Below are 22,706 nucleotides of genomic sequence, written 5' to 3'. Positions count from 1 at the left end.
GGAATGGGGATTTGGTAACACATTGGGATATACGCAGGGTTTTGGAAAGGGATTGGACAGAATCAAGGACGTCAGGGATTGGCACATGACCCCCTTAAGCAGAACCCTGGTGGAGAACTGTGGTTATTTCAGTTTTGCTTGGAAACGGAGCACATTAATCAATTTATTTGAATCTGATTTCCTTAGCTGAAAATAGATTTACCTGAAGTTTGCATGGACTCATTTGCATATCAAAGAGCATTCTAAGTTTAATAAAGAAACTATTTGTTCCAAGATTATTTATTTCAACTCAATAAGCAACAATATGAGGTTATGAGACAAAAGTTAAAACTGCAAGAGCCAAACAATGTTTTAGAGGCCCTGTTGATTTTAGATGGTGCAAACCAAACTTCATTTCAATATGTTAGGTTTTAATTAACTTACTCAAACTGTTCTTCAAGTTGGATGCGCTTAATTGTGTCCTGAAGTGCGTAACACACACGCACACCTAGGCACGCACATACTTCATAACCAAAAGCCTGTACTCTGTTGGGCCTCTGTGGTATTTCACTCATGGAGTGATTTAGATCATGTACTCCAAGAGGAAGAGTCCATAATTTCCAAATTAATTCCTCGTGTTTAATGGTACAGCTTGAATAATTAACAGCATTATCTCTTTGCTTTTGGGATGTACCTGAAATTACCCTGTTAGCTGCTTTCTGATTTCAGATCAGGCTTTAAACTGAAGTGTTTTACTGATTTATTATATTAAAATGATTTTGGAAAGTAAGCCTGAAGGCCTAATACATCATATTGTGATTAATATCTGCCAGTGACTAATATGTGTTAATATCTTGAACCAACTGGGCCTTATATTTTTGTTCCTGTAGCTAATCTTTACCAATATAATAATTACACCTCTATTCATGAACTAGAGCATTCATTTTTTGACAATTAATTTAACGTGATTAAAATTTATTAGGTTCCTCCTTTCATCAAGCGTTGCACAAGCTTCTGCGCACGCTCGAATTCACTAACAGATAGTGCAGCTGCTCCATGGCCATGGGCAGACAGGCTGCTACATCAACTGCTCCATGGGCAGTAAGAGCAAGATGGCATGTAAGCAAGTGAGCAGTTTTTTACTTTTTTTTTTTTTTTTTTTTTTCTCAAACGTCCTGTGCTTCTGCATGCAATCCATTGCAGAGGACAGAAGACCAACATTTGTTATATTTTTTTATGGTTTGTGGATAAAACGAGATCACGGCTGGTCAGGGAATAAACTTAATGCTGATGGGGGTAAAAACCCTAATTAGTACTTGATCACACTATTTCTTTAGAGGGTTGTATTTTCGTGTGTGTGTTCGGGGGTGTGGGTGATGTGGGGCGGTGGGCGCGTGTGCGTGACTGTGTGTTTTGGGACCTTGTCAGCAGACTGAGCCACAAGGGCCCCTGTGGTAATGTGTGTATTAAATGATTAGTGTGTTAGTTAGCATAACGGCCCTTCAGCAGCGTTTAATCACTCTCAGGGGTGGGCGGCCTCACAGGAGGTGGATCGGAGGGGGGAAGAAGTAAAGGGGGAGGCGGAGTAAAGGGAGAAGAGAGAGATTTAAATGGAGGAGAAGGTACCGCTGGTTGAATGAGTGAGTGGATGATCTGTAGCGAGCATGGAAAAAATAGGGGGGGAGCGAGCGTGACAGAAGGCAAGAATCCAACAGAAACATAATCCAGCAACACTTACACGCTCAGCAGAGAGAGATACAATCTTTACAAGGCCTGAACGTCTTGTTAATGTCAGCACTTGGCCCATCATCTGGAACAAGTCCCATAAATAGCTATTAATAACAATGCAAAATGGATGTGGATAAAGGCGGGCCCTGTGTCAGCCTTGACAACACTGCTGTTGTTGATAATTGTGCTGTTGTTATGTGGGGAGAGGAGGGGTTGTCTGGTACAGACAGTCAATAATTGTTGTGAACTGCATGTGTGTAGTAGTAGTAGTCTATTGCTACAGAGGCTGTCATGCCCGACACTGTGGTGACTGATTGATTGAATTCTGACTGACTTCTGAATGGCTCAGTTATTGCTTATACTGGTAGATGAAACTACTGGTCTAGATGAGTTTTCCTTGGCGGGATGTCGGTATTGTGGTTCTGTTCTCTGCCTCTGCTGCGGCAACATACTGGCCAAGTTCAGCTGAGGCAGGATGGGTAGTTTTGCAGCATGCCAGATGGGTCAAGGAGTCTGCTGTCTCGTCTGTGGAGCCCATGTCTTTTTATCCCGAACGATAACAACGATTGTGACTATAATGATATGATAAAATGTGTAGCTCTCTTCTTGGCCAATAAAACAAGTTGTGTGTTTTGTATTGCAGAAAGAACTAGACGCCACCGCCACACAGCTTGCCAACAGACAGGACGAGAGCGAACAGACCAGGAAGAAACTAATCGACCTGAGCCGCGAGTTCAAGAAGAACACACCAGAGGTGAGAAAATCAGATATTCGCGGACACGCACCAACACACAGCCACGCATATATCCTGCAATTCTTTTGACAATCACGGCTTGCCTCTGTGTTTCTCTGTGTCTTTTCTCCTCTTCATAAATGTAGCGGTGATTATTTACTGAGGAAGCAGGGGAGGAGTAGACGGTGCAGAGATGCGGGCTTGGCTCCCAAAAATAGTCTCTCCATTAGTTTCCCTGAAATCCTAAAGAGACAAAACAGAAAACCCCTCAGGAGTTTGTATTATCTGACCTAGTTTTTTATGCGTGCAGAAAGTGTGGTCCGTGAGTGTGTATGTGAGAGCGAGAGAAAGGAAAGAGAAAGACAGAGAGAAAGAGAGCGAGGCAGAGCAGGAGGGAGAGAAAGAAAGAGAGTGTGACAACACTACTAAGTGGGATCAGGAGGGAATTCTGTCCTGTTCCTATGTTCCCATCACTCCTCCTGGGAATATTTGTTTCATCTCTGTTACCAAGGCAACACATTTTAAACCACACAGCGAAAACAAAGTATTGTTGTGTTATTATTGGTAATGTCACCATGGTGAATTATTGATGGTAGTATGAATTATGTATGAATGGAGTAGACGGTGGATAGAAAATTGTCAACTCTCGGTGGAGTTGACAGTAGGCCTATTATAGTTACCACAGGATGAGGATTGTGACTATTGACTTTAGCTTGTAGCCCACCCCGTGTAGAGGGATATACACCAGAGGAAACTGTACCTACATACAAAAGACGCTAATTTCACTTTACCCTACACATTCATCTCTAATCTCATTTTCAAGTGTAACCACATAACTAGCAGCACACACGGAGGTGGAGAGGCACACATACGGAGGCAGAGAGAGAGAGAGAGAGGCATGCACACAAAGAAAACATGCAGAGAAGCAGAGGTGCACACACAACTACACAGAGGCAGATAGCCTAGATCACAGAACAGGACACACACATTCATCAGTGTAACAAGGCTGTGATTTAGGAAGGCTCCTCTGGCGTCTGTGTGGCCCCTGGCATCTCCCTGGTATGTGGAGGAGGAATCTGAGCCAGGCAAGACGAGCGACAGGATTCATTACAGGGCTGTAACAGGCTCAATAGGAATCAGCACTAAAACTCTCGGCGTTTGGAAGTGTATAAGCATCAAGGCTGCCTACCAAATAGTCTGGTTCGTAACGTGCAATGGCCTGCGCTTGATTAAAAATGCCCCGATCGTCTTGTGCGCGATCGCAGAGCTGTGTTTTCTGTCTGTTGCGTGGCTCTGTGTGTGTGTGTGTGTGTGTGTGTGTGTGTGTGTGTGTGTGTGTGTGTGTTTGTGTGTTTGTGTGTGGCTGACCAGCCTATGGAGCGGGGCTGTCAGCTCTCTGTGGTCTGCACCAGTCAGCGGAGATCACAGTCACATCAGATCAGACTGCATTAGGCTGAGCGGGAGTCCGTCTCTGATCCATTATTCAACAACCAGGAGACCGACCCACGTTGACTGTGTCTAGTCTGCTGAGCTGTACTCGGCGTGAACTGCACTCATGGTCTGCATAATAACACACATACACACACACAGGCTTTTGTAGCATTTTGAAAGTAGTGCAAAGAAATGCAGCGTGAAAACAAAGTTTTCATAATTCATTAGGACTGACACACTGTTGGATTTTTTTTTGAGACTACATCTCACTGTGCCTCCTAAGTTGCCTGAATTATTCATCCAGTTCTTAATTTCCTTTTAGTTAGTCAAGGCTCCTCTACCACACTGTTATAAAGGCAAGGGTGGGAATGGTTGTAAAATGTCCCAAAGATTGCTAGCCAGAGGCAGTGGTAGTAAAACAACTTTGAGTGTGCTTGTGTGTGTATGCGCACGCATGCACATACACACGTTTGTGTTTAGCTGCAGGGCAGACAGACAGCGAATGGGAGTTCCATACTCCCTGGAGGATTCCTTGGGCTGGCCTGTCTGCTGTCTGCCGGCAGCTCACACACCAGCCATCCATCTCCTGCTGCCTGGCCCCCTCCACTCCACTCCCCTCACTACACACACATATACACACACACACACACACACACACACACACACAGATTGACCATGGTGTCTGCGTGCATTGTTATGTTATATGGTCATAAATCTTTGGAAGTGGAGGGGGCAGGGGGGCGGAGCACCAGAGAGTAGACCAAAGGGGTTCAGAGCTCGGGTCCTCAGCAGAAAGCAGTGGCTTGCCTCTGCATGTTATTTGAATGTGTTTGTTTTTGTGAGTGCAGCGGGTGTTCAACGAGCGCGTGTGTGAGCTTTTCAAGCTGCAGTGTTTAGTCACCCCCCAAAAACTTAGAATACAAAAATGCAAGATGAGAGGATAAACATCTAAACTCAAATAACATTAGAAATTGAATTATCTCTTCCTAAAAGATCAATAAGATCAATGCTAAAGTGTGTTTTACAAAATGATGGCAGTGTTGAAGCCGCTCCTCCTCGTGGAGATGCAGTCTCAACAAATGTTGAACATTATGATTTGAACAAAGGTAGTAATTATTGGAGGACTACTAGACTAGACTGCAAGACATTATACAGAGGCTTCTTTTTTGGTCACTGTGTATACATAAATATTTACATACATTTTAAGCCACTGCGATAATAGCAGACTGATGGTGTAAAATAGTGAAATAAAAAAGGTCTCGTATGCTCATTTACTCTAATAGAGGCAGATGTCTTCGTGCATTTTGTTTGGCTCTGACAAAACAATGGAACCTGAAGTGAAGCAAAATAGGATAAATAGAAACATTCTTCTCGTAATCCAAAGAGGAACTAGTGCAGCATTTGAAAACTAACCGAGAGGAAATTGAATTCCTAAATGGAAAAATGAGGATCTTATCAAAATATAATGCAAATGACAGAACTGCCACTTTGCTTCTTTTGTGCGTGCTTGTTCCGTGTGTGTGCGTGTGTCTGTGTGTGTGTGTGTGAGAAGGGAAGAGCCAGAGCAGGGTGGGGGCAGGGATGGGGTGGAGGTCATTATCCCCAGCAGGGGGATATTGAATTGGCCCAGACAAACAGCCACAACGACCCCTGATGAGGTAACAATGAGGCAGGGTCACCGAGGTCATGACCTGTCCTCAGCCCCAGACAAGCGGCCTGTCTGGACCAACCTGGGATTAGACCAGCCCCAGACGCTGGTCCCAGGTCAGTTTGGGATGCATGCTCTCTGCAGCATCGGCTAGGCTTTTAGGCAGAGGTTTCTAAAAGGCGCAGAGTCTCCCGAGTACACATCTGTCGTTGCCCTACTTCACATCTTCATTAGGCAGTTTTGTGAGTATGTGTGCAAATCAAATGTTCCTGTACAGAATGTCCTATTCTGCCGTGCTTTTTACCGTACGCTCCAGTTCAGTTCGTCAGGATGTAGGCTCAGCTAACAGCATGGTGATTTGCATGTTCCCCTGATACATACTCGACTGGCTATCTAATCTGAAACCGCTGACTTGTACTGGAAAGTCATGCAATGGGAGTTGCGGGATGAAAAGCATTTGCTTTATAGTAAAAACTGCACGGAGACAATTTGCATTAACTGTAGGCCTACTCTGTGGCTCATTTGCTCTCTGTCTCACACGCAGTAGTGGTGCCTCTGGGTGGCCCAGGTGGTGCTGCACCTGTTCTGATGAGAAACGCAGTCCGCCAGAGCACCTCAGGGTACAAACCTGGCCTCCTCCCTACTCCTGTGTTCATCACTCGCTCACGCATCACTCATGATTCATTCGCTTTGGCAAGAGTGGTCGCTACTTGATTTCAATTAGTGACTTATTTGATCACGACACGGTCTGTTAGTCTAAAACTCAGTAGGTGTTCACTGCCTCTCAACATCACTGCCACATATTCCTGTGTTAGTTTAGGATTAAAATTGATCTGTTGATTATCTCATTTTTGAGACTCACTAACCTCCTCTTCTCTTTTATTCTTTTAGGATTTACGGAAACAGGTTGCCCCTTTGCTCAAGAGCTTCCAAGGAGAGGTGAGTGTGTTATTGGGAATTTGTATTGACATAGTGATAGACAGACATGCTCGAGCACAGCATTCCAGCAGTGCATTTTATAAAGCCTGTTTGACATTCGTTGACTGGTCTTGCTCCCTCTCTCAGTGCTCTTCTCTCCTTTTTCCGCTTTCGTCTTTCCTCTTAAATCATCTTCTCGCTCGCTTCTCTCTCTCTCTCTTTCGCTCCTCTCTTCTCTCCGCCATCTCCTTTTCTTTCTCTCGCCACTATCTCATTTCCCCTCTTTCCTCTCTCCCTCTTTTCTTCGCTCTGCTCTGCTCTTGATTTTCTGTCCTATTCATGAAGTCCTGTAGCCCGAGGGTGTGTTTAAATTGCATCCTGCAAAAAAAAAAAAGCACCACAAAACCCCGGCTCTAGCCAGTCACAACTCACCGAATGCTATTTCCTCAGACTTTGTTTGTCTGCATGATTCGGTGGGGTTATTTGTTGTTTTTTTGTTGATCTGGTGAATCATGAGCCATTTTTGTTCATTGTGGCCCATTTATTTACTTTCAATTTAATGTTGCGCCCTAGGTTTTCATGTACCCTGACCTATAAGAGGTGACTTTTGTGTTTGCCCGCTATATCACACTCCCACCATTCCCCTCTATCTCCTCCTCCATCATTTTGGCCTATTTCCATCATGACTCCTCCTTTCTGGCAGCCACGCATTTCCAGTTCACTCCCATATGTGAAAGTCAGAGGGTAGGAGTGGAAGCGGCTGGTTAAGACTGGGGCGTTATTTGGGGTTGGAGTGGGTGGACATTGAGCCCAACAGTATCTCTTCCCTAGCACGCACACACACTCACACACACACACGCACACATACAAAATCATCTCAATGGATAGTGACAGGGTTGCTTTGCTACTGGCCATAGAATATTACAGTTTAACACTGGGTTAGTTTCCATATTCTTGTGTTAGAGCAGCAACCACAGCCAGTGGTTATGTAAAAATGCTGTAATTTATAGTGGTTCCACCATGTTCTGCTGATGATCCACAGTCTATTTAGAGAATAGAAACGGCAGCAATATAATTGGGCTTTGTCAGCTGTTTCCACCATCCTTGTGTTGACACACCTCGACGGCGTGCACACCAGAACACGCTGAGGCACATAGTGGGTGGTCGCGGAACTGAGAAAGACATTATCTTATGATTATTGAGATAATACTGTACACCCGCCCCAGTCTTAGAGCAGCCCATCAATCAGTCGACTATTCTGTGCGCTTGCATGCCACAACATGAGTAGCTCAGAGAATGTGTAATTTTAGCCTGGCTTTGTTTGCCTACCCCTTGGTGCTTTGATCAAGGACAAGACAGCGCCAGATACCAGAGGGTCTTCCTGTTGGAAGTCCCACAGTAACTCATCTTTAAGCATTTTACCTAGGAGCCCAAATCTTTACTAAGTGAATGTGGAGCTCAGACAGAACAATAAAAAGTTTTAGCCCAGGAACTTGGAACTCTTGATACTCTGTTTAATCTTCGTCATTGAAAGGTGGATGCCCTTGGGTCATAATTATTACCAATAACAGTACTGTTTCCACAAGGCCTCACTTTGGTAAACGGGTTATGTGTGTGCATGTACGTGTGTTTTTTTTGTGTGTATGTTGCATGCTCAGTGTTCTTGTTGGTCCATCGATCAGATAAGCTTTTCCATTATCCAAGGCTTCAGTCTCTGCTTCCCATAGCCTCCCCTTATCAGACTCCACTGGGGCCACACACACACACACACACACACACACACACACACACGCACACACACAAACGTGCACACACACACCCTCCCATGCACACACATGCGCAGGTCAGCCTGATGCCCTTCACACACTGTGGGTTAGATAGGGGAGCGAGGCGGTGCTGAGTGATGGTGGCACAAGTTGCTGACGTATGTACGTATGTGTTTGTGTGTGTGGATGTGTCAGGGATACCTTTTGCAATTGCAAGCACTTCTCATCGGTAACCTACTGATACTGGTGAGGTATCATTTGTGTCACTTCATTTGTTTTGCTTGGTCTGTCAGTGCGTGTGTGTGTGTGTGGGATGGGGGCAGGGGAGCATGTAATAGCAGATGTCATTGGGATTGGTTGAAAGAGCTGCAGTTTGGAACAGCAGGGTTGTATTTGCAAATCCTGGGTGGTCTTCTAATGGCTCTGGTCCTGCAGTTAACCTGCCTCTAACTGTAGGGTGTGTCCTACATTAAATGTCTATTTCCTGCCTCCCATGTTGGGCTATATAAAGCTGCTGTACCACTGACCTTGGCCCAGTCATTGTACAGTCACGCAGCCGGCTTCCTTCACCGCCATCGGCAGATCATCTTTTGCAATGGTCTGTGAGTGTTTCTTCTTCATCATGAGATTGCATTATGGTCCTCTGAGCCTCTGATCACATACTCTTATATACACACATATGTACACACATTTCGACACTGATGAACAGGTTTGGTGCTGGTGTGTGAGAGGTATTAGTGCTCAGCATCAGTAATCTCCCATTAGTGGCCTTGCATTTGAGGATCCTGATCGCTCAATGTCACACAGCACATGAAGAGGGTAAAGTACATGATGCAGCATGATGTGAGAATGAGATATAGTAGCAGGACTTTGTGTGTGTGTGTGTGACAGAGAGAGAGAGAGAGACAGGGAGAGAGAGCAAGACAGGAGCCCTGTACATGCCAGTTAGACATGAGTGTGTGACAGAGAAGCATGTGAGAAAGACTGACACTGAAAAAGATTGAGGGAAAGAAAAAAAAATGAGTCAGAGAACATGGAAGTGACAAGACGGAGAATTCGAGATCGAGAGAGAGAGAGAGAGAGACTGAGGGAAAGACATAGAGAAATAAAGGGGGGAAAAAAGAGGGAGGGGTGCTGGCACCAGCCTACACAGGGCCAGATGTTTTGCGGCTAAAAAACTAGAGATGAATCAAAGCCATGTGAGGAGATTTATTAGGTTCCCATAGGAGCCCAGGCAGTATTACATGTAGCCCGCTCTGTTTACAGTGGCAAGAACCCCTAAACCACCCATCAACTACACTACTGGCTTGGCTGGGAATGTGAAGACTTTATATTTGGACTTATATAGGCTTTTGTCTTTATTCCTTTTCTCTCAGTGAGTGTGCTGGAGGAGTTGGAAGAGAAACACAAGGCTGTTTAGTCTGAGAGCGTGAGCCAGAGTAGTCAGCTGTAGCTCTGCCCAGTACAGTAGCACCCTCTGAATGTCTTTATTTGGCATCTGTTTCCCTCAATTTAGACTTGATTTCAGATGCGTTTCGCCTACTCTGTCTGCTTCTCATATTGAAGTGTGACACAGAGACTATATTGGAGCTTGTTGCCTCATGTTTCAGAATTGACAACAGTGTAAAAGTCATCCCCCAGAATGATTTTGGAATTAATCTCTTATGGATCCATTCTAATGCTGTCCATTTCAATAATATCAGTGATGGAATGCATGCCGTGCCCTCTTGTGTTAATGGCTGCATCAGTAATGGATCCACACTGTATTGCTGCTAAGAGCTGACTGAATAATCTGCCCCTGCTGTGGCTGGAAAGACTGAGCCAGCTGTTTAATGATGTCAGCGTGCTGGAGGGGAAACGAACACACACATTCACACACAGGCGCACACACTGACTGACTGACGGACTTAGGCACACTCACTCGAGGACAGACCGACACGGACACGCACGGGCACGCGGCAAACGAAACGCATCCGTCATCGGCTGAACAGCTGAACTGACTCCACGGGAAGGAAACACCAAACCCAGCCGCTGTCAAGATAACTGCTATCGCATGCAACATACCAACACACATTGAGGATAGACAGATACAGATGGGTGACAAATTAAAAATCCTGAATAAGGGAGTGGAAAATATAACAAATGTAGACGCTTCCTCACAGGTGGGCTGCATGTTACAGTTTAGCAATTAACATCCAATCATGCTCTGTGGCATGTGTAAAAATGCTGAGCAGGCTGATGCTGATTTTGTATAAAGATGGCAAGAAGGAAAGATGTAAGTGTCTTTGATAGAGGATTCATTGTTCAGGCACAGACGGCAGGAGCTTCAATCACAGACTGCTCGGCTGGCTGGTGTTTCAGTAGGAACAGTGACTAAAGTGACATCTGCATTTAGATGTATGGGAGAGACGTCAGTAAATAGGGCTGGAAATTGTGGTCAACAGCGCACATTTGATGCCTGTGCATTAGTGTGATACGTAGTGAAAAACAGACGAGCAACTCTTCCGAAGGTGACTGAGGATGTAAATGCAGGACGTGATCAGACTGCGTCAGCAACAACAGTCCATCGACAATTACATAGAGAGGGATATTATAGTAGGGTTGCGGTGCCTAAACCCCTCATTAAAAAGATGAATGCACATTTGAGAGTTCAGTGGTGCAAAAACCATAGGCACTGGTCTACAGAGATGTGGGAAAAAGTTATATGGTCAGGTGATTTGTCCTTCACGATATTTTCGACAAATGGGCAAGTGCATGTGTGGGTTACACCAAGAGACCAGCCCTGAATGCCAGTGGCTCTCCTATGCTGTGGGGGGCATTTTGCTGGCATGGTTTGGCTCCACTTAGATTAAAGGGTCACTGCAAATCAATACAAAGTTGTTGTGAGTGATCACCTTTATCCTGTGATTTCATATTTCTATCCTGATGGGAGTGGTCTCTTCCCAGTTGACAGCGTCCCCATCTTCAGGGCACGAAGGCTCATTGAATGGCTTGATGACTGTGAAAATGATGTCAATCATATGCTATGGTCTTCACAGTCACCAGATCTCAACCCTGTAGTGCATCTACAGGCACTCTCCACCACCATCACCAAAACACCAAATGAAGGAATATATTTGAGAAGAATTTTGTTCCGTCCTTCCAGTACAGTTCCAGAGACTTGTAGAATCAATGCTAAAGCACATTGAAGCTGTTCTGGTGACACGTGATTGCCCAGCACCTTACCTTTGATTGCCATCCATCTGTATGTAGACTAGTCTTACTGTCACTTTAATGGGCCTGTGTTTGAATGTGAGGTGATGTAAATGACAGTTACCATTCTTTTCTCCTTGCAGATTGATGCGTTGAGTAAGAGAAGTAAAGAAGCAGAGAACGCCTTCTTGAACGTGTACAAGAAAATAATCGATGTCCCAGGTAAGACCATGTTTATTGTCTTTGCTGCGTGCATCCTTGTGTATGTCTGTGTGCGTTTGTCTAGACACCTCCCTGAGTCCAAAAAAACGTGACTAGGAGACCCCCTTATCCATGCAGACAGCACCAACAGGGGAAGAGGAAAAAGCATGACACCATCCCTCTGGTGCTCCTTCACTGTGCATCCAGGCGCATGCGATGCCTTAATATGTCCCCACGAGATCTCATCTCCGCTGGTGAAGCCTTTAGAGGGTCTTAACAGAAGGTGTGTCCTGATATGGATGACAAGTGCGCCCACGATTGGCTGCTCGAAGTGCACACATGAGCAGTCACTTTCAGCACACTGAGGCCGTGGAGGAACACGCAGCACAGTGTTACAGAACACACACATGCAGTCACAGAGCTACTGGTTGGAGATTTTCAGCTGTATGGGAGCCCTGGAGGGGCCCTGTATGTAGGAACGAGAGAGGAGTTGAGTTCATCTATAGCGTAAGGAGGTCATCATATTCCCACATGGATAGACCTACAGTAATATCTTTGGATTGTACTGCTCCCAATAAGTCAGCGCCAGCTCTGACGGGGCTATTCTTAACTTGCAGCGAGACAATGATGTAATGCCTGATGCACACACGCACACAGACACAGAGCAGCCTGACTAATGCAGCAGTCTTGAAAGAGGAAACAGTGTGTTTTGTTCTGTCTTCTATCAGCTGAAGGCCTGGTTAGTCAGCCCAGTGTGCTCTGCTTTAGATTAAAGGTGTCTGGCGAGAGCGCTCAGCACCAGTGGCCCACAAGTCAAACTGCTTTTAACAGGCTGTACAGTTGATTTGGGGGGGGGGGGGGGGGGGCTGTGTGAAGGACAAAGGTTTGATAAGATGGAGAGAAAGTTGATTTTCAAGGGCGCTGAGGCACATAGGAGTCCAAATTCAGGGCATACAGTTATGCTCCTTAGTGTTTGTTTGTACTAGTGTGTATTTGTATGAGACTCTATGCAAGTGCACACATGTGTGTCACTGACAAGGTGTGTGTGTGTCTGTCTGTCTGTTTGCGTGTGTGCGTGTCAGAGCTTAGCATGGTGTGTCACCTTGACAGCACAAAATCAGCATGAAATTCCCCAATCGTTCTCTGCTGATCTCTCATTAGCATAGTTAAGATATCTAACTGCGTCAGACATGAGACACACACACACACACGCACACACACATACACACACACAGCCCTTACCCCCAGCTGTAAGCTGTCAGTTCCTCTTATCTGTACAACACACACACATAAACACACGCACACAGACACACACACACACACACACACACACAAACTGCTCTTTTAGCTGGCATGCTGATGAGCGTCGCCTGCGTCTCTTGGCTGCCTGTCACCAGTCTGCCACCCATGAGCACCAATCAGATGTGATTGGCCTGACTGACAGGGCTCTCTTCATCACACTGACAGTTAACCCTGCTGTGTGTTCACAGAGATGTTGGTAAAATGCCTCCAGAAAGTTGTCTTTCTTCCCTCTGTCTCTGTTTCTTTAATCTTTTATTTACCCTTTGCATTGCCTATTTTACAGCTCCACTTTGTCCATCTGTCTGCTCGCATGTTTCTCTTTTTTTCTCGCTTTCAAGGTGCATCATAGTGAACACTTTAACTGATCACAGCCCAGTAATCTCTGTTGTTAATGTGTCTCATCTATGGTACCGTCTGTGTCCCTCTGAGTGTTATTTATCCACTTCCCTTGCTGTGTCAGCAGTTGACGCATTATTTTTTTCCCCCTCATACAAAATCAAAGTTTATCTCAAAACCCGACAATAGTCTCTGTTGATACAATGGCTGATAGTTTATCATTCAGTAACCTTTTATGGATAAACTTTTGTTGATACAGAATCTGAAAACTAACCGTGACCTTTCAGTGTTGTAAACTGTTGTGGCAAGCCAAATCTCTGTTCTGTTCTTTCCTTTCTAATCAGTTAAGTGCACTAACATCTTGCTCGTATTTACAGTAGAGCCTGACCAATACTGGATTTGCTTGAAGGCTGATATCAATATTTGAGAATAGTTCAAATCCATTAACAATATATTGGCCAGCATTCACATTTGGCTGTTAAGGGTTCATGATAAAGACATATCCGGGGTGGGATATTTTACTGCTGAACAATGCACTTCATAGTCAAAGATGACAGTATGGTAAATACAAGATCAGTCAACCTAGACAGGAAATGCATTATTACATGTAATAACCATGAATAAAAACACAAACATGGCATATATTTAACTCAAGATTTAAGATCTGACCAAAAGCTGTCCGATGCAACCGTGACTGTACATATGACTCACCGTATCATGATATTGTTAGTAATTTGTCCATGATGGCTCCAGTAATTCTCCAAATGGAGATCAAAGGTCAGGGTCAGCTCGAGGACAGTTCTCCTAAAGCTGTTAGAGATTCATTGCCTTGCTCAAGGACACTTCACCAGGGCAAACGCTGCGCTCTCACAGGGCCTTGAAAGTAGTTATTCCTAGCTCACTACGCCACCTTGCCGCCCTTGTTTGTGTAATCTGCTTTTTGCAGCGTGTTAACGTGGTGTGTGTTCTCTCTGCCAGATCCTGTACCTGTGTTGGAGCTGGCTCAGCAGCTGCAGCTGAAGCTCCAGAGGATGCACGACATTGAGACAGAGAACACCAAACTTCGAGAGACACTGGAGGACTATAACAAAGAGTTTGCAGAGGTCAAAAACCAAGGTCAGGGCCAGGATACATGCAGAGGCACACACTTACTGACCTTGAGAGGGGCATGGATATAAGCTGCACAATTAATCACAGATGACCACGTGTCAAAATTTAATTCACCCACAATTAGTATTTGTGTAGCTTGTCAGTGTTCTAATGTTGTATTCTCTCATATTTTGCATCTCCCTGATTACTATGACCAGTTACAACCACTGAATGTACAAGATGGTGAAGCAGGCAGCTCCCGTGAGAATGAGACAACTCCTACGCATACTGTTATTTGAATGGCAAATTTAACATTTTGCCAAGGGGCATCAGTTAAAAATTAGGCTTTTGGCTAACTCGGGCACGTTTACATGATGTTGATCAATGTGCCTTGTCCCAGTAAAAATAGATAAAATGGAAAAAATACAGATTGGCCTGGTGTGAAAGTGAAAAAACGGATCTGTGCAGTCCCACAGTGAAGGATTTTGGCACATCATGAACATGAAAATTAACGTTTGTCTGTTTGAAATCAGGTACAAAGCAAGACAACAAACCATTTGCACATTTCCGGTTTGGATTTGACTACCACAAAAGTACAAATGTTTTATATATTTTTCTGCCTTTCAACTGCTGCTAAGATTAGAAATTGCACACTGTCAAAAGTAAAAATAAACATGTAAAATGTCTCAATTAAATTTTTTTTTTTTTTTCGATAAAACAGAGACATTATTTCCTAATCAAGACGCAATTATTAATGAAAATATTGAGGTACTTACTTTGCCACAGTGATGCTTGAGGATACCCTCAACATTATGTCTGCATGTAGAAATATAGACAAATTTCAAATGCAAATGTAAGGCCAAAGAAACATATTTAGAAGCCCTTCTCAAAGGGAGAGGCCACATTTCAACATATTTTAATGCCTCATACATTTTTCAAAAACACAAAAATTGTACAAGGTTTTACATTTTCAAATAGGTTTTCAGGGGGAAAAAAACATGAGGCACAGTTTCATGAATAAAAAACGACAGGCTACCTCAGGGTAAAGAAAGATGGAAAAACTGACAAAGGCAGAGAGATGAGTGAGAAGCAGTAATAAAAGTGGTGTAATTTCAGTCGAAAAGGAGGAGTGAGTGAGCGAGCAGGGAATGTTTTGGAATCCCCCTTTCCTCAGTGAGAGTTAATTGGAACAGCTCGATAGCGGCAGGGTTCCATTCTGCCATTGATTTTCCTGTTCCCTCATCCTTTATCCCTCCTTCCCGCCTCAATAGATGGGGGATATTTAAACCCCAAAACACACTGTGGAACTCCCACTCCAGTTAAACACACACAGAGACCCGCCCGCACACTTGCACACGCACGCACACATACACACGCATACGAAGAGTGCAGGGGCCATTGATCCCCGCAACCTAAATGTTTAAAGTTCAGTTAAGCAGTTAAGGGGTAAAAGGGCTCTGAGGGGACTCTCCTCTATTGATTATGTGTCAGAGCAGTGAGACTGGAGTTTAAATCACACGCACACACACGCACACAAAGTGCTAAGAGCCCTCAGTCAAAGGGAGCAAGCAGCAATGCTCTTTATCATTGTCTCACTCACTTATATCTTTCTTTGAGAAACACACACACACGCGCGCGCGCACACACAGACACACTCTGAGGCCTATATATTACCCTAGTTATGTGCTAGATTTATTTCAGGCTGCCCCATACAGAGCTCAGCCGTCAGCAGGTTATGGGGTTTCAGCACTAATGCAGCGCTAATGAATACAGCATATCTACTGTTGGCGAACGCTGAATATTCTATACCAGTCGTGGATGTAAAGATTAGGCAGGAGCCATAGGGGCCACGGCCTTCGTCTGTGCTGACAGAGGGAGAATGCGGGATATGAAATGCTATTCCTTAAGCAAAGGTCAACACCCACACCCCTCATCAGCGGTATCGTCATCACTGCTGTTTATCACATCTAGGCAAACCACTATAGTCTTTTTTCTACATAATTTTGCAAATTGCCTGTATTTGAACTCTTCCTTCCTTTTCTCTCAACGCCCGACATTCTGCTTTTACCTCTCCAGAGGTGACCATTAAGGCCTTGAAGGAGAAGATCCGCGAGTATGAGCAGTCTCTGAAGAATCAAGCTGAGAACCTGGCGCAAGAAAAGCAGCTCCAGCTACACAACGACTATGCAGAGAAGGAGAGGTATAAATCTGTGTGTGTGTGTGTGTGTGTGTGTGTGTGTGTGTGTGTGTGTGTGTGTGTGTGTGTGTGTGTCAAGTAACAACCTCTGCATTATTTTGCCGTTTTAAACCTTCGGGTCATTTTGCCCTCAGGCAGAACTGCTGTGATTCTAATCTTCAAGTGATAGCATTAAGATTTCTGACTTTATTTAGCAGAGCTATTCACGACTTAATCATTTCTTCATAGCTAATAGTCCGTGGACTTTTTCTCGTATTTATCGGTGCAATCAACAAATTATTGCTCATTGCTTCCTCGACACTGCCTTCCTTTTTCAGATGCAGGAATGGAAAATAACCTACATAAAAGACAATGCCAGCATTTTTGTCATGTGGGTGCTTGCCATTCTTGTGGGTGGGAATCAACACCACAGACTCCTATTTTCTGTCTTTACCACGATAGATTTCAACTATTTTATTCTGAATAATTGTTGCCACAGCCATCTACTGTGTCTGAAAATAAAACGTATCTAAATGAAACCCACCAAATAACTATAATTGCAAAATTTGTGCATGGGTGCCACTTTATTTTGACACAAAGTAATATATTTCAATTTAATAGGTTTCTTCCGTTTCAAACCCACTTTCAAGTCACTCTGAAGTATGTGTGATTTTCAGATATACATGAAGCCTGTGGCAGTAATAAATAAGCTCAGAATTGCTGCCAGATATTTTGGGAAAATGAAAAACAATTCCAACTACTGAAATGATGTATTAAGTCTTACAAAGGCTTGAGTGACTCATTTCTGACACTGTCCTTTCCCACGAAGCAGCCCATTCAGCATAAAGATAATTAAACTAATTGCCCAAGGTGCGGGCAGCCATATTGGTTCACCTAAGAACAGACTTGGGCACTGCTCCTCCTACATCAGTCATTACATCCAGACTGAAATGATGGTGGCCAGTTTAAATGATCATGTGAATAAACATCAAGTTCAGAAGAGAATTGAGCTGTCTATCTTAAAAGTAGTTATCTTGGATAACTGTGTGCTCCTATTTTGAATTAAAGGCATAAATAAACATTTGCGCAGAACTGAAATGATGAGCACTCATTCGATTAGCTGTTGCAGCCTCGGGGCTTAAAGAGACAGCACATTTTCAGTGCGGGTGAGCAGGAGTTAAAGGCTATGATGGATGTATCGAACCTGAAAACATATCTTAACTATGAAATTAAGCTCCGCCAAATTCTTTAAAGCAATAAACTTCAAAGCAACAGATTAAATTCACACACGTCACTCACAGAGCTCAACACAGTATGGAGAGCTTCTCCAGTCATGCTAATGTAAAGTCTGAAGTGGTATATATCTATACATGTATATATGTAAGTTTCTCATTTTTTTCCACTGCATCACTTTATTTGTTTACACAGGAACGACGTCCTCTGTGGTGGTTGATCATTTAGCAGTATTTTGACTCCTGCTTTCAGTCCCTTTTCAGTAACTTTTACCCGCGTATAGATTATCAAAAACTCTTGGGTCAAGATCACATTTTTCTTGAGAAAACGTGTCAGTAGTTTAGATCACCTCCTCGCAGTTGCATCATATTCTGCTTTAATTCCAAAGCACGAAGCACTGCCAGCGATCGCCGCTGATGTTTTCACACTACATAACAGTCACTGAAACACTTAAGAGGAACTCTGTCTTAGTGATCATTTTTAAAAAAGTCTCTGGCCTGCTTGAAGTTGATTTTACAAGGTTTGTGTTTACTAAACATACATTACAGATCTCATATTTTCCCTCATGTCAATGATGTTGTTTGCCGCGAAGCTGTGTTAAAGCTCGCTGCCCCTTTCAGACGTACACTAGAAGATCAATTGTCCAACTGTATTTCCTTTACGTCAGTGTTTTATAGGCCCCTTCCTGTCTGCAGAGAGCTGACTTCCTGTGTCTGAGAGGGGCAGTAAATGGATGGCACCTCTGATGCATTTTATCCTGCAAGGAGTGAGGGAAGGAGGGAGAGAGAGAGTGAGATGAAAGGATGAAGTAGAGGGCAGAAAAATAGAGATGACAGGAGAGACAGATTGGCGGAGAAGGGGGGCATCAAAGAGTGCCATAAAGACTGTCTTTGTGCTAGATTATTGATGTTTTTACACGCAGGGGCAATTTCTCAGCAGAGCCCAACTTTTTATATGCTAAGAATGAATCTATTTTATCCTTGTGGTTTGCCCCCCCCCTTCTCTCTCTCTCCCTCTCTCTCTCCACCTCTCCCCCCCTCCTCCCCCTGGGTGCAATGTGCCCCAGTGGCCAGACATTCCTGCCTAATAGGGCTGCTTAATGAGGAGTGGGTTGTGTTGGGAGGATTTTAGTGGGGAAAACACTTCAGAAATGGTGGGAAAATAGAGAATAGTTGCCACAAAGTGTGAACCCAAGATTTACTGACTCAGTATCTCTATCTGTGACTTTCTGCTCCCTGCTTTTCCTTTTCTTGCCTTCTGTAGGAAACTCCAGGAGAGCCAGGACTCCATGTCCTCAAGGCTGGAAGAGGCCGAACACAAGGCCCAGTCCCTACAGACAGGTACCAGCCTACTCGCTCTTTACAGACCTGGGCACTGTTTCAACCAGCTCGGAGAAAATGGAAACCTTATCACTGAATATGCGGTTGTGCTAGCCTCTGGAAACTTACTTTCAAAAATGTTTTTGTATTACGGATTCATTCACTGCATCTGCGGTGGAGTTTAACACTCAAAAACTTAATCTGTCGTCTGAGCTTGGTGGGTTTGATCCGATCAGAGTGACAGTGGCCTGACAACACGAGCAAATAGCTCCACAACTGTCTTCATCTTCAAACCAGTGAGACATGCAGAGGCAAAAACAGAATCCAGAAATCATGTGAAATAACTCAAACTTCTCATAGTAAGGAGCTGGTTGAGAAAATATGTGTTCAGGGTTTTTAAAACGTATTCTTCATACTCGGATACAAGTTGTTCATTTGACGTGTAGTGGGAAAACTCTCAATTGACTCTTTTCCCATCTCTTACAGCACTTGAAACAACTCAGGCCGAGCTCTTTGATTTGAAGACCAAGTATGATGAGGAATCCACAGCAAAGTACGTGTCTTGCTGATCTATGTGTGTGTTTACGGGTGACTTCTCCCCTCTGGCTCTTCCATAGTCTGTTGCCTGACATAATCATCCTGTTTAGTGCATCTCCTTCCCTGGAAACTCCCATTTTCTCCCTAACAGCTGGATTGTCTCCCACACCGCTCAGCAGCCTCCAAAGCCCAGCATTACCCACGCACTGTAAATACTGACAGGGATTGTGATGCATTCTGCCACCACAGCAAGCACCAAAATAGAGATTTTTTGTTTTGTGGCGTAGGCTAAAGCTCCCTCTGATTCATCAGGGTCATGACAGAGAGGCAAAGCTGACGAGGGTCACTTTGAGATCCCTGACTTAAAGCCGCTCAGGCTTCTTGCGGGACCTGTAAGATAAGGTAGCTTCAATTACTTGAGCTGTAGGCATCTATCATTATTGATTTCATAGTGGTGGCGAGGATGAGAACAGAAGCTTTTCCATGTCAGCACTCCACACTGTGAACTGGCACTTCATGACATTCACACCCTTTGTTCCCTCGGGATTAGTAGCAGGAACTACAACTATGTGAGCATCCGAACCGCATTCAGAAAGTTTAAAATTCTGCTTAGAAAAACAAAGCCTTTCATGGCGTTTTATTGGTAACTGGTGCGCTGCAAAAACAGATCACACTTTCCTTGAAACATGAACTCTTATAAATCCAAAAATGGTCAAGGGCATCCTGCGTGCACACCGTACACAAAGTACGGCAGAGTATCAACTTGGCTTTTAAGGCTTCCCCACCACCCAATTTACCATGCCCCAAACTCAATGTGTCTCTCCATTAACAGAGTTGTTAAATTGATTGGCTGTTAAAAACAGATCGATCCCTCCTCTCTCTCCCTCACAATACCTTTTTTCCCTTTTCCCTTTTCCTCCCTCCCACACTTTGTCTTTTATCTCCTACATTGTGCGTTTTTGAGTGTAAGAGGAAAGGCCACAGGAAGATATTACATGCAGTGTAATGGTACTAATCAATAGGTTTCATAGTCTATCAGACCCCCCCCCCCCATTTATTTTCTTTCCCTTTCTTTTTTATTTCTCCTCTACTATCTCTCATTTCTTTACACTTATTCCCTTTCCTGTCCTTGTCTGTTCCTTTTAAGTCAGAAGAAAACACATTATGAAAAGACACATATAGTAGGCCCCATTTGCTTACAGAAGCTAATAAACACATGCCGGCCCACATCCTCACGCACACGCTCGCACACACACACATACAAATACACACACTCACTCGTGAGCCTCAGGCAGTCAGGGTCCTTGACTATGTGGCGTGCTGTGATCTGAAATTTTAATGCAACGCTTTAAAGCACACACAAACCCTCTCTAACCCTGCACCCTCCCAGTCCTTGGAGTCCTTCCCCCGTTTACTGCTTGGCTGAGCAAATCGCCAGTGTTTGGCTGAACACAACTTTTAACCCTTTGACTGCATACATTTTGGCACTGCAAAACACAAACGCCATACATATCGCGCACATTTTCCACACAAACACAAATTTGCCCGCACACACTCTCACACACACACACACACACACACACACACACACACACACACACCCACACACATACACACACACACACTTGCTCTAAACTTTCCACTAAGGAGGACATTGCGTGACAAATCCCCCATCCTCTTGCTGCATTCGGGTAATCTGCCTTTTAAAATACACACTAACACACACGCACACATGGACGTGCACACACTCCCTGAGAATTTGGTCGATGTTGCAGCGCCCAGAGTGTGTGAGCTTCAGTGGGAGGCGGGCCTGCAGATGTAGCGTAGCCCCCTCTCTGTGTTGCCGCTGCGAGGGTCTGGCTGGCCGCGTTTTACCCGTTTAGTCCCTGTTAAAGATTAATGATATATTGATCCCCAGCCCCGCAGGATGCTGTGCACACTCGTGTGTGTGTGTGTGTGTGTGTGTGTGTGTGTGTGTGTGTGTGAGGGTGTGTGTGTTCTATATATATATATATATTTGTGTGTATGTGTACTTTTATCTGTGTATAAAGCCTTGATACCATTTTGGGAAAAGCATTTAATTGCTGATAATTAAGCAACAGTCAGTAGGCTTTTCCTGTGTCCATCTCAAGCACACAGAAAAACAAACTAGCGCACAGCATCACAGCATACACACACACAGACACACACAGACACACTCGCAGCTAGCTTCTTTTTAAGCCTCCTTGAAATCCCTAAGGTAACACGCTGTGAAAACGCAATGTGGAGAAAGCCAAGGAAAGAAAAGGAATGGAGTGATGAAAGCTAGAGGGCAGAAAGCAAGTCGGGCTGGAGGCTACAGCGAGGAAGAGGGGATAAGAGCGTGATAGAGGAGGGAAATGAAAATCTAAATCAGGGGAATATCCTGCTGGCACCGAGGACAGAGGCCGAGGAAGAGAGGGCGAAAGATGAGAGAGGGGAGGTGGAAGGGGGAAAGAAAAAGATGAAAGGAAAAAAGTGGATGGCAATGGGAAGGGAAACGGGTTGAGGGGAAAGGATAGAGGCAGGCAGAGGGTGGAAAAAGAAAAGGAGCCAGTTGAGTGAGGAGCAAGAGAGAGAAGATGATAAGAGATGAAAAGGCCTGTCTGAGATGAAGGAAGTACAGTAGGGGCTTAGAGGCTCTGGGCTTGTTTCAGAAGTCCTACAGTACTCACTGATGTCACTGGGTGCACCCATTGGCTTTCATAGTACAAAAGAGTGTGTGTGAGTGTGTGTTGTTTTGTGTATGCAATTTCAAGTACAGCTGTGCATCTACTCTATAGCTCCTCCCTGTGGCTGCTGTATAGAGGTTGTGGATAAGTTTTGGTGGCCTGAAATCAGGGTTTGTCGTTCCGTAGGACCCTCCCTTTACTGTTCAGTGTTTGATGAATTAATTCCACTGGATGCATTGGCTGGCCATGGACAGTTCCTGCCCTGCCCAGTGACTGACTGACTGTATCAGGATATGCAGAAAATCCCTTCCCTGTGATCTGCTTTGGCCCTCAGCCTCTAGCTTTGCCTTTATAATTCCCAAATACAGCCAAATCCAAAGGTTATTTAAGAAGACTTTGTGCATCTGTACTTTGATTAAATGATCACA

The 22,706-nt window shown here is 44.4% G+C and overlaps 1 protein-coding gene across 3 annotated transcripts in view; it reads left to right on the top strand.

Annotated features, from left to right (window-relative positions):
• The window catches only part of cux1b (cut-like homeobox 1b), a 60,719-nt gene that overhangs the window by 14,879 nt on the left and 23,134 nt on the right, over positions 1 to 22,706 (top strand). For all 3 annotated transcript variants that reach the window (XM_076734298.1, XM_076734296.1, XM_076734297.1), the window contains exons 2-8: positions 2,351 to 2,461; positions 6,411 to 6,458; positions 11,539 to 11,617; positions 14,213 to 14,350; positions 16,400 to 16,523; positions 18,996 to 19,072; positions 19,538 to 19,604. In XM_076734298.1, the coding sequence (XP_076590413.1) occupies positions 2,351 to 2,461; positions 6,411 to 6,458; positions 11,539 to 11,617; positions 14,213 to 14,350; positions 16,400 to 16,523; positions 18,996 to 19,072; positions 19,538 to 19,604 (644 nt within the window). The remainder of the gene's footprint in view (positions 1 to 2,350; positions 2,462 to 6,410; positions 6,459 to 11,538; positions 11,618 to 14,212; positions 14,351 to 16,399; positions 16,524 to 18,995; positions 19,073 to 19,537; positions 19,605 to 22,706) is intronic.

Source organism: Chaetodon auriga, chromosome 7, assembly GCF_051107435.1.
Source record: "Chaetodon auriga isolate fChaAug3 chromosome 7, fChaAug3.hap1, whole genome shotgun sequence".
Classification (NCBI taxonomy): domain Eukaryota; kingdom Metazoa; phylum Chordata; class Actinopteri; order Chaetodontiformes; family Chaetodontidae; genus Chaetodon; species Chaetodon auriga.
The sequence above is the reverse complement of the archived record's forward strand: the minus strand, read 5'-3'. Positions and strand labels throughout refer to the sequence as shown.